This window comes from Mytilus edulis, chromosome 3 (assembly GCF_963676685.1).
Source record: "Mytilus edulis chromosome 3, xbMytEdul2.2, whole genome shotgun sequence".
In the NCBI taxonomy this organism is placed as follows: Eukaryota; Metazoa; Mollusca; class Bivalvia; order Mytilida; family Mytilidae; genus Mytilus; species Mytilus edulis.
The window spans coordinates 101,991,405-102,003,860 of NC_092346.1; the positions used below are offsets into that span (position 1 = coordinate 101,991,405).

The 12,456-nt window shown below is 32.8% G+C and overlaps 2 protein-coding genes across 4 annotated transcripts in view; one reads left to right on the forward strand and one right to left on the reverse strand.

Moving 5' to 3' along the window:
• LOC139518016 (uncharacterized) overlaps positions 1-3,597 on the forward strand; it is a 29,718-nt gene extending 26,121 nt beyond the window's left edge. For all 3 annotated transcript variants that reach the window (XM_071309642.1, XM_071309643.1, XM_071309644.1), the window contains 3 exons: positions 337-447; positions 1,791-2,039; positions 2,249-3,597. In XM_071309642.1, coding sequence (XP_071165743.1) covers positions 337-447; positions 1,791-2,039; positions 2,249-3,513 — 1,625 coding nt within the window. In that variant the 3' untranslated portion in view covers positions 3,514-3,597. The remainder of the gene's footprint in view (positions 1-336; positions 448-1,790; positions 2,040-2,248) is intronic.
• A 1,812-nt stretch (positions 3,598-5,409) lies between these two features.
• LOC139518017 (calmodulin-like) lies at positions 5,410-9,193 on the reverse strand. Its single transcript, XM_071309645.1, has 5 exons — positions 9,075-9,193; positions 8,078-8,108; positions 7,101-7,244; positions 6,142-6,387; positions 5,410-5,594 (listed from the first exon to the last, which is right to left on the reverse strand). Exons 1-5 carry the CDS (start codon positions 9,075-9,077, stop codon positions 5,566-5,568), a joined length of 453 nt encoding a protein of 150 aa, XP_071165746.1. The 5' UTR covers positions 9,078-9,193; the 3' UTR covers positions 5,410-5,565.
• Positions 9,194-12,456: the final 3,263 nt, after the last annotated feature.

Below are 12,456 nucleotides of genomic sequence, written 5' to 3' on the forward strand. Positions count from 1 at the left end.
ATAAAATTAAGAAGTCTGAAAGATAAATATTTCTGTCTAGCTGCTATGAAACAACAGTCTATAATATCCAGTTGCAAGATCAATACTGCAAACATATTTTATTGCCAGCGCCAAGATTAATCTCAGAACATTGTAAATCATTTGAATGCCATCTAGTATGCTTTGAAATGTCCCTATGTTATAAAGGTAGTTATATATCTTTCCATTAATTCACGTTAATGATTCGGACATTGACCAGGTCTCTTGGTATAAGCTGCTGCTTGTAAATCATATCGTAACTTATTAGCATAAATTCTTCCAATTAAAAACAGTGATTGCTAAATGTTTTATTTTCAGAATGTAAGAGTGGTTCCTTCCTATGTATAAAGGATGAGAGGTGTATACCCGATTCATATAAATGTGATTCGTGGCCAGATTGTAGTGATGCTTCCGATGACGTCGGCTGTGGTACGTAAGAGTGCCGATTTCATAACTGTTATCGAATTCTATAATATGCATATTCATTAATATAGATAGATACTGATGACATTCTTTAAACAATATAGGTATATAGTAATTAACAACATTTCATCTACTGGTTCATTTGACTAGGGTAAATGCCTTTGCTTTCATGTGTTCCAATTCGTATAAATAAAGATATGTAACGTTGTGGTAAATATAATTTTATAATGGTTAATCAAATAATAATCATCTACTATTCGGGTTGTGGTTGCAGGCACTTTTAACATTAGACAATACATATACAATATAGAAGGTCCGGTAGTGGCTAGATTTGGCCTAATATTCGAGGTGAAAGATTTGTGGCATTTGTTTTAAGACTTGAGTGTCTTCTTCAGTCGATTTAATTAGTTTATGTAAACGATTTCAAATGATTTGGTCATTAAAGACGTTCAAATCCAAGCTTATATTTTTTTAAATCTATCAAATATGGCATGACACATAATTTTTAAGATGGTTTTTGTTTGAAATGTGTTATCATCAAATATGCCAACTTCCATTGCAGATAAAAACTGTCGTAAACTAGCATAAATGCTTTTAAAGTTGTGAAGATTTCAGTAATGTTGCAAGAATTAATAATATGTACTTTGAGCATATGATGCATACGTATTGTTTTGTCAAAAACAGCCAATATTTATGAAAAAGAGGTATTCTGCTTTCCAATTAAAAGTTAAAAGTTTACATTTGAAAAAAGTAAAATGCTATATTTTAGGGCCAAAAGGGTGTCTTACAAGGATGTGAAAGACTATAAATAAATCAAATTTGAAACGTTCTAAAATGTCATCCAAAAAAAAAACGTGACTTCAAACTAGCAGTTGTGCATTTATCGATAAAGGGTAATATCAAAACATATCATTTCATTTTGCGTGCTTTTTTAGGTACGTTCAAGATGAAAAGTTCTGAATGTCTGATATAAAATAAGCAGCTTGCGAACATTCAGCGGATCTTCATGAACAAATAATAAGAATGATATTGTTATTGTTAAAAGAGTAACTCATTTAGATTAAATAAATCGAAGATGTTTCGGAAGGTTAGGCAGTTACTACTTTACATGTGGCACAATTGCCCTGCTGAAGACGTTGATTTACGCAAATAAATACTAAACGAAAAGACTATATTGGTAGCAACCACAAATTAAGCTCGAATATTTAGATAAACTACATAATATTATTCAAAGCAGTACACCTATTATAATCCTTATCCTTATAGCACTATATGTAACTTGACATTTTCAATATAAGAAACAATGCGCAACATAGAAGGAGCATGACATTCTAGTGTTTTATTTCTAGGCGATTGTGACGATGATCAATTTAGATGTGGAAACTCACATTGTGTTAATGTTGATAAACTATGTGATGGAGAAAATGATTGCGGCGATTTTTCAGATGAGAGATGCAATACTTCAGCAGTTATACCTATGCCAGTAGATCAGCCAATATTAATGTGGCAAGATACAGATCAGTATGTGGGACATCCTGATATATTGCCAATAGCACCATCTGTAGATCATATGCAATTGCCTAGTATGCCATGGGAAGGTAAAAAAAGAACAAGTTTTACACAGCGTTATCTTCAGATTTTAAAGTTCTCCTTTCTTTAAAAAAATACCTTTCATAAAATACATTTTTTTTCAAACTGAATAGTCAAATTGCACATAATTTTTTAGTTGAAACAACAGATTCTTAACATTGTGAAGATTTTTTTTATCTATAGATATCAGCATATTACTATGTCTTTGTTTTCATAGATGATTCTGGCTCTCCCATACCTTTGGCAATAAGCAGTAAAAGAGTGTCAAACACTGAATATATCAAACAGCTTATGAGACAACGGCTTTATAGCATTAGCACAAGACGACATGATAACAAACAGTTTGTGCGAAAATATGTTCATAGTCGAACAGGACATGATTACAGACAGCATGTGGGAGAACAAGTTCATAGTCAAACAGGACATGATTACAGACAGCGTGTGGGAGAAACCCTTCATAGTCGATCACGACATGAACACAGAGAGCGTGTAGAAGAACCAGTTCATAGTCGAACAGGACATGTTTACAGAGAGCGTGAAGGAGAACCAGTTCATAGTCTAACAGGACATGATTACAGACAGCGTGTGGGAGAACAAGTTCATAGTCGAACAGGACATGATTACAGACAGCGTGTGGGAGAACCAGTTCATAGTCAAACAGGACATGATTACAGACAGCGTGTGGGAGAACAAGTTCATAGTCGAACAGGACATGATTACAGACAGCGTGTGGGAGAACAAGTTCATAGTCGAACAGGACATGATTACAGACAGCGTGTGGGAGAACCAGTTCATAGTCAAACAGGACATGATTACAGACAGCGTGTGGGAGAACAAGTTCATAGTCGAACAGGACATGATTACAGACAGCGTGTGGGAGAACCAGTTCATAGTCTAACAGGACATGATCATAGAGAGCGTGTGGGAGAACATGGTCAAAGTCTAACAGGACATGATTACAGACGGCTTGTTGGAGAACCTGTTCATAGTAGAACTGAATTTAATAACAGACAAAAATCCTCTTCTCTACATGAAGACCGTCGTCAAACAAAGGTCCAGGATAATACATTATCAAAAAGAATGTCAAGATTAAATGCTTATCGAAGACTTCAAATGGCAAAATCAATTGCCCGGTCTTTAGTTGAAAAAAGGAATAGATTTGCTGCACAGATGAAGAGGCAAGAATCAATTCGTCATGCACTAGCCGGGCAAAAGATTAAGCATACTTTAGCCGGACAAAAGATTAAACACACTTTAGCCGAACAAAAGATAAAGCACACTTCACAGGTGGAAGAGGTTGTTCGTCAGCTCAAAGAACTGACAGCTTCAAGAAACAGTAATGAACACGAAAAGGTTCACAGTCGTGGGGAAAAAGTCATAAATGATATCAGACGTCATATGTCGACCAATGGCCAGATCAACGAACATTTCACTACACGCCAATTGTACGATGCAATGCAGTACCTTAGACAAAACGAATAAGTCAGACTCATTCAATTACATATTATAATTATTCAAATTTATATTATTGTAGACAACGCCTATAAATTCAAATTCAATTTTTAATTATTTTTTTTTTTTTTTTTTGCCTTCCATTCCAAGTCAGTGAGTACCACTAGCGATATCTTAGATATAGTGGTTTAAAAAAAACCCGCTGTTTCTCTTTAAATTAATACACAAATAAAAGTAACAGTAGCATATAGCTGTTCGAAATACATAAATCGATTAAAAAAAATCCGGGTTACAAACTAAAAATAAGGGAACACATCAAATATAAGCCTGTAGTTCAGTGGTTGTCGTTTGTTTATGTGTTACATATTTGTTTTTCGTTCATTTTTTTATATATAAATAAGACCGTTAGTTTTCTCGTTTGAATTGATTAACATTGTCATTTAGAAGCCTTTTATCGCTGACCTATAGTTGTTAATATCTGTGCCATTTATGTCTCCTGTGGACAGCTGTCTCATTGGCAATCATACAACATCTTCTTTTTTTTTATATAAAACTAAGGGAACACATGAACTATAAGAGGAGAACTACGACACTTAAAACTGAAAATAGCAGTAAATACATTTGGTGTGTTTAAAGGTTTTTTTGAATTTACCTTTATCAGGACTTCTCAAAACTTAAAAAGTTTGAAATTCAGGGTGTGTGTTAAATGTAAAAATGCTAGAAACTATATAGCCAAAATGGGACATTGAAGAAACTGCTAAATATATCTAAGGTAAACATTGACTGAGGGAGTTTGACTCTAAGTTTCGAACTAATTAATAAACTTATCAACAGCATATTAAAAAAATATGTTATAAACCTTGTCATTTTAAAATCACCGACTTTTAAGCCTAAAGATACCCTTTTACCGGCAGATCTAAAGGTATTGATCTAGTAGTAAATGAAAATAAAACTTTATAAATGTCGTGCTTTCTTTTTTATGCTCCATTGATAGGCATTATGCTTTCTGGTCTGTGCGTCCGTCCGTTCGTTCGTTCGTCTATCCGTCTATCCCACTTCAGGTTAAAGTTTTGGTTAAAGTTTTTGGTCGAAATAGTTTTTGATGAAGTTGAAGTCCAATGTTTCTTATAATGTAATCTTTCTAATTTGGATGCCAAATTAGAGTTTTCACCCCAATTTTCACGGTCCACTGAACATAGAAAACGATAGTGGTGATGGGGCATCTGTGTACTATGTACACATTCATGTTTGGATCTGGTTTATCAGGATTGCTCAAACTTAAACATTTAAAATATTCTGTGAAATAATCTTAAACGGCATTATTTGACCACACACGATGCTCATTTCGACAAGTTTTTATTTCAGTGACGTGAGAGATAAAACATATTTGTAAATCAAAAACAAAATACAAAAGTCGAAGATCTGATAAAATCGAAAAGACCAACATTATATCCGAACCCGGACATGGAAACAGACTAAATCATGTAGGAAATATGGCAATTAGTTTCGAGTAAAACTTTCTTACGTTTCAACCCTTCTATTTAGTAAAAAATAATTAGACGCTGTGTTAATTTGATATTATTTATCCTCTTTGTCGATGTGCAGCTATTTACACAACAACATCATATTTACCTTGTACTTAAGTGTATAAACTCAAAATCAAATTATTACAAACATATTATTTAAATTCTGAATCAATAAAATTTTAATATGTTCAGAATGGTGATACATTTCTCTCTCTCTCTCTCTCTCTCTCTCTCTCTCTCTCTCTCTCTCTCTCTCTCTCTCTCTCTCTCTCTCTCTCTCTCTCTCTCTCTCTCTCTCTCTCTCTCTCTCTCTCACACACACACACACACACACAAACACACAAACACATACACACCAGAGACTGAAGAGTAAATCTGGCAAGCATCAACAGAAAAAAGATCTCTCAAGGCTACTTTAATTCTTTCTGTTTTGGTTTTTGCAATTCATACAAAAAGGAAATAACTCAAATATGTAGTGTTTTTTTGGAAGTGAACATGTTCCATTTTTGTATCCATAGATCTCAATTTTACTCTCCTGTTTTTATTTATACACCATCTACTTTGAAATCATCATTGTGACAAATTCTACAATATAAAGATATATGTATATCGTTAGATTCTACACACTGATACCATTTACAGGCAACCCAACCCCCTTGTCAAATTTCATGATCAATTATACGTCAAGTGATAAGATATAGACATGTTTTCCTTTCGCCTTGATTCACATTTGTATTTCTCTTTTCAAGAATAAACAGTAGACATCAATGTCGTGTAATTACACTTTATAAACAAAATATTTTATATTAGCCCATAGGAAGTTTTTGAGGTTTGATTATATCTTTTTTGTATATATGTTTGGTTTTTTTTCTTAATGTTTGTCTTCTTAACTAGTTGTATCCTTTATTTCAACTTAGTGTAGCTTGCTTAAATTTCAGTTAATCTAAACTCATCAATATTTCCATTTGGTCTATTTTTTTTATTATGGTTCACTCGCTGTTATGTTCGAAACTCAGTATTATCAGTTTTGTCTTTGAAGAAGTGGGTGCTTATAAACTTTGTATCCTGTCATTCACAGTAAGTTTGACAATGTTTTGTCAACTATTCGCTTCTTTAAATTATGATGCCTTACCTTCATAATTAACCTGACCATCCCCGTCGATATCGGCTTCACGTATCATCTCGTCTACTTCCTCGTCAGTTAGCTTTTCTCCGAGATTTGTCATCACGTGACGTAATTCAGCAGCACTTATAAATCCATTACCGTCTTTATCAAAAACTCTAAAAGCTTCTCGAAGTTCTTCTTCAGATTCGCCGCCATCTTTGATTTTCTTTGCCATCATTGTTAAAAATTCTGGAAATTCTATTGACCCATTGCCTGAAAATTTATCAATAAGTCTATCAAGATCAAAGACAGATTAAAAGGACAACTTGGAAACTTGTCAGCTTTTATATATTATATTATAGCTAGCGTCTGACACTGGTTTTGAAACAAGTTCATAAAGTTGGAAGAAAACTTTCATAACACATCTCCATATTTATGATTAGATGTATTAAACATGACTACATCAATATAGTTCCGTCGAAATAAAGTAAAGTTATGAAAATATTACATGAGAAGTCACTGTGAACACATGCATAGAAAGATTAAAATGACCAATTGTTAAAATAAAATCTTAAGAGGTGCAATAGTGACCATGTATATTGATTTTCACATTAAAAGAATAGTGATTGAAGAAGTGCAAACAAATATGTTTATGAAATAGAATAGTAACCACGTGTACAAGTTTATTCTGCACGGGTTTTTAGTTTCACGCATCGGTGTATATATAACGGAATTTGATGAGACTGTCGTACAAAGTGAGAGGTTTAGCGCTTTAAAACCAGGTTTAATCCACAATTTTCTACATTTGAAAATTCCTGTAACAAGTCAGGAATATGACAGTTGTTGTCCTTTCGTTTTTGATGTGATTTGTCATTTGGATTTGCCCTGTGATTATGGACTTTCCAATTTGACTTTCCTCTAAGTTCAGTGTTTTTGTGATTTTGCTTTTTTCATTTAAAAGATTTGAAAGTTTACATGCGTCCTACCGTCTGTATCGACATCATTGATCATATCCTGTAATTCTGCCTCTGTCGGATTCTGACCCAGTGATCGCATGACTGTTCCTAGCTCCCTACAGGAAATTGTTCCATCTCCATCCTTGTCAAACAAACTAAACGCTTCTTTAAATTCTGTGGATAGATGAATTTTAAAAATATTTATACATGGGATACTGTTGCTAAAATTCATGCTTATTAGAAAAATACAAATTATGAAAATTTAAAGAAAATAAATCGAAAAACGCTTCTTTTTCTTAACGTATTAATCAAAATTATAATCAAAAAACTTTAGGTATCCGTTGTTATTCTTTGGTTAACATGTTGAAATGAACTATTATAATATTTCTTTGTGTATTTCTCTGTCCTGAGTGTTCTTGCATTTATTTGTACTATATTCCTGTCATGTTAGCGGTATATCTAGCATTGTCATTAAGCCCGAGATTTGGCTAGCAACAAAGCAAGGTACAATCCATCATTTTTTTTTAATGTCCAATACCAAGTCAGGCAATTGTTATCTAATAGTGTGTTTCTATGTGTGTTGCATTGTTGTTTGTTTTTGTTGCACTTCAGTGTTCCTGTTGTTTCGTTTTTTCCTCTTAGTTGATGTGTTTCCCTCGATTTTAACTTTGTAGTCCGGATTGTTTTTTATTTTAATCGATTGATGACTTTTGAACAGGGTAAACTACTGTTGCCTTTATTTATGATGATTTGTAATAAAAAGTAGAATAACAAAAATACCGAACTTCAAACGAAATTCAAAACGAAAAGTTCTTTACAAAATATCAAAATCAAAGGCTCATACACATGCTCTAACTTGTTAAAGATATTTCCATATGTAGAAAATGGTAGTATAGATACATGTAGCTTAACCTCTGTTTGTATGACAGTCGCATAGAATTCCATTGTACTGACAGCAATGTGTGAGAAAAACAAACATTTCTATTTACAAAACAAATTCTTTGTACCTGCTATTTGTTCCTCTGTCAATGATTCTGCCTAAAAAAGATATAAATGTAAAGCTTTCATCAATATGAAATAAAACACATGCTTAATTTGGTTGTTTTTAATAATAGTACTAAAAGCTTTATAATTTCTGTTGAATCTACTTTTTTTTTACAACCTATATGTTTTATCTAAACTATGCTGGTCTTTTTGAAATTCAGAATAAAGTTGTTTTTATTCTATTTGGTGATGCCGTCGCGTTCACAAAAAAAAAACGGCGGGGGGGGGGGGGGGGGGGGGTATTATCAAAAGCCTTTAAAACTTTCATTGCTGGATGATTATATGAAACCAGGGTAGTCATCTCATCTACCATTTAATATCAGTGTTTCGGCAATTAGACGGTATTCATGAGCTTTCCAAGTCCTTTTTGTTTAAAAAGATTTCAAATTTTGACTTTTCAAACTTTTGGCCGTCTTGAAATCTAGATACCTGATTAAGGTAAATCAACCATGGACATGGAACTGTTTATCATACTTATAATTACCAATTTGTTCATGCCAAATTATACTTAAAAAGAAATTTATAAATGAAAATATGAACAATCGAGTTTACCAACAAGAGAAATTTGATTTCCATATAAACATTATACCAAACAAGATCTGGCCAGTGATCGTCTGTCATCATATTATTAATCCTCTCACTTTTAATCTTTTACTTTTACCAGGATAGCATACGGAGGTATATAATTGCTCAAAAGTCGATGAAAAAAAACCCCAATTCTTAATATTTAATTGTCAACAAGAATATTTTAGTAAGAACTCCCTCGCTGGTACTCGTATGACAAATCACGCGTGACAAAGTACGTGATTTTTAAGGTGAAGGGTAGCTTGACTGAATGAATGTTCAGGCTTCCTTTTCATTACGTCGAAAATAAAATGAAAATAATAAAAGAGTAATTTGACTATCTGTACAATTTACTTATAATTTAATTATTCATAGTAAATAAGCTGAGATACTTACCATTGTGTAGTGTGTGCTGTGTTTGATTTATTTACAATGATAGCTATAGGAGCCTTATAAGATCAGAATAAATATTTACTTGTAAAGAGTTACTGAATGTATCTGGTGATAATAATCTTCGGTGTTATATTTCACAAAATAACAATCTTTACCGCAATGCGACAAGCGTACAATTTAAATATACTGAACATCTTAAAAATTACACTGTTTTTTTCTATCAAACAAAATTGACTTTAAAATATATAAGGTAGCCTTTATTTTGATTAAAGAATAATCTTTGCAGATAGCCTGTCTCTTTTTTCATCCTCATATTCATACACCAAACTCAATTAACTTATGTGTTAGATAAAAACATTAACGTTTCAAAGATTAGTGGAAACACAAATTATAACATAAGCGAACAGAAAGTTGTCCAAGTGACTGTGATGAAATTGACATTATAAAAATATAGCTATGTTACTATATCATGTATATATTTAGGAAATAAACGCAGCTAGTTGCAGTATAAATAAAAATATAAATGTAATGTGTTACTCAATACCAAAGAGCTGTTACGCTTGTATTTCAAAGGTGGTATTGTTGTATCAAACCGGAACATATTTTCGAATACGGGATTTCTTTTTCAATATTTTTGTTCCACATTCTTTCACATAAATTTCTAAAGACGTTGGTTTTTCATATTTTTGTGTTGTAAAAAGAATACGCTTTGTATATTTAATCATATGTCTATTTATACAACATGGGTTATTGTTTAAGATGAATGTGAGTAATCAGATTAATTAACTATGCATCTACCTTTAACAGATTAGGAACTAACTGCCGCAATGCGACAAGAATTGGCCAATTGGAATACTGATCTCCCACAAATATATAGCATGACTTGTTGTAAAAGAGGGACGAAAGATACCAAAGGGACAGTCAAACTCATAAATCTAAAACAAACTGACAACGCCATGGCTAAAAACGAAAAAGACAAACAGAAAAACAATAGTACACATTACACAACATAGAAAACTAAAGAATAAACAACACGAACCCCACCAAAAACTAGGGGTGATCTCAGGTGCTCCGGAAGGGTAAGCAGATCCTGCTCCACATGTGGCACCCGTCGTGTTGCTTATGTGATTACAAATCCGGTAAATAGTCTAATTCGGTAGGTCACATTCATGAAACAATCGTAACAGTTCCAACTGAAGGGCTGCATATTTCGTGTAGTTGATTTAATGTTTTGTTCCACTGATTAGGTTTCCATCATTTTACTTCATAGATGTTTTGACATTTTAAACTTTAAGAAATTTCTATTTCTGACAGGTTTTTTTTCAATTTAATCTGAAGCTTAATAGGTGTTCTAATCTTACATAAAGTTGTATTTTCTATCATTTGTATACATTCGGATGTACCTGTCTCTTTTTGGAACCTTGTTGAAATGTGATGTTTTGTGTTTATGCTAAATGCTTTCTTAAGCTCTTATTTATTGACTTTTAACTTTTTATATTCGAGCCCACTGATGAGTCGTTTGCAGTCGAAACGCTCATCTGGCGTATAAAATATTTATTCTGGTATCTATGATGAGTTTATTGTTGATTGTATATATGTGCCGACTCTATTTGAAATTTAATTGCTTTCTTACCACGAGACACGAGAAGTATTTCTTACATCTTAATCGTTTCATAATTTGTATTATGAATCCCTGCATTTGTTTTTATCGTTTGCATTGTTTTACATTTTCATTTCGGGGCTTTTTATAGCTGACTATGCGATATGGGGCCCATTTGCTCATTATTAAAGGCCGTACTTTGACCTATAATTATTAATTTCTATGTCATTTTGGTCTCTTGAGGAGAGTTGTCTCATTGGCAATCATACCACATCTTCTTTTTTTTATAATTAGTACAGATATTTTCTTATTTTTCCAAACTTAAAATTCCAACAGTTGTCTTTCTTCTTATTATAAGACGGTATTTATATAATTCGGAAGGAAATTAATATATTTTCTATTTCTTAACGAGATTTTGTTTTTGCTTTGATGCTTCGATATGCTTTTTGACGTTTTTTGCATTATTGTTTGAATTTAAAATCTGGTAACTAATAATATGCTTTGTCTCTGATGAAACGTCGCATTCATAAGTTAAAAACTGTTCGACCAAAGTCCATTTTCAGAGACAAACATGCTATGAAATGTCTATCGTCTCTTCGTGATAAGGATGTTGTTATTCCTGCGTACAAAGCTTCAATTAATATTGTCTTTGTATGTAAATCGTACTACTACGAGTGTGTTGAAAAAGAAGAAGGAATAAATGAGCACTCAGATAATCTCATATACAAAGACATATGATCGTTTGACAAGGATAAGATTTTGGCGAATTATAAGTCCTTCATATCTTCAATGAACATTACATGAACAGAGCACCTACCTTGTTTGTATTCGACACATAAGCTTCACAAATTCCGTAAAAACAACAGTACATTGCCGACTCGCCTACATGTTTGATGAAAGAATTGTGCATAAAATTAAATAAATATCTGTCCACAGTGAAAAAGGGTCTTCAGAAATCCATATGTGGATTCTAAAACACTTTAAGGAACTTGTTGATGATTTTAAATATCGATCTTTCTCTGAAATTACTTCTATCAACTTTTGATTTTTCAACCCTGTACACCACAATTCACCATGTGAAATTGAACAATTAATTAAAAGAAATAACATAAAACTGGTAGCAGATGCTACAAATTTATTACTCTGTGATACCATACGGAATATTGTGCCCCTCTCCTTGCTGACCTTTCATTATCTTCATATGAGTCGGAGTTCCTTCAGACACTTTTAAGAAAAAGAAGATCCAAGATGCCAAATCATTTAATTTCACATTCAGATATTTTGATGATGTTCTTTCTATTTACAATCCAAACTTTTCTTATTGGGTTCCATTAATAATCTCCAGAACTAAAATTAAATAAACAACATACACAGCTTCCTCTACCTCATTTTTAGACTTAAACCTCGATTGTGACATAACCGGTCATCTCAGTTCCAGAATCTATGACAAACGAGACGATTTTAATTTTGAAATAATCATTTCCCCTCCCCCACCTTAGTAGCAATATACCAACTTCCCCTAGAAAGAAGATGTGGTATGATTGCCAATGAAACAACTTTCCACAAGGTACAAAATGACACATAATTTAACTATAGGTCACCGTACGGCCTTCAAAAATGAGCAAAGCCCATACCACATAGTCGGTTATATAAGGCCCCGAAATGACAATGTAAAACAATTCAAACGAGAAAACTAACGGCCTAATTCATATACAAAAAATGAACAAAAAACAAACTAGAAACTCATAAACAAACGACAACCATTAACTTCAGGCCCCTGACTTG

Coding starts and splice junctions, on each gene's coding strand:
- LOC139518017 (XM_071309645.1), bottom strand. Junction 7,245..8,077: donor GACAGAGGAACAAATAGCAG/GTACAAAGAATT, acceptor ATCTATCCACAG/AATTTAAAGAAGCGTTTAGT. Junction 6,388..7,100: donor CAATGATGTCGATACAGACG/GTAGGACGCATG, acceptor ATAAATTTTCAG/GCAATGGGTCAATAGAATTT.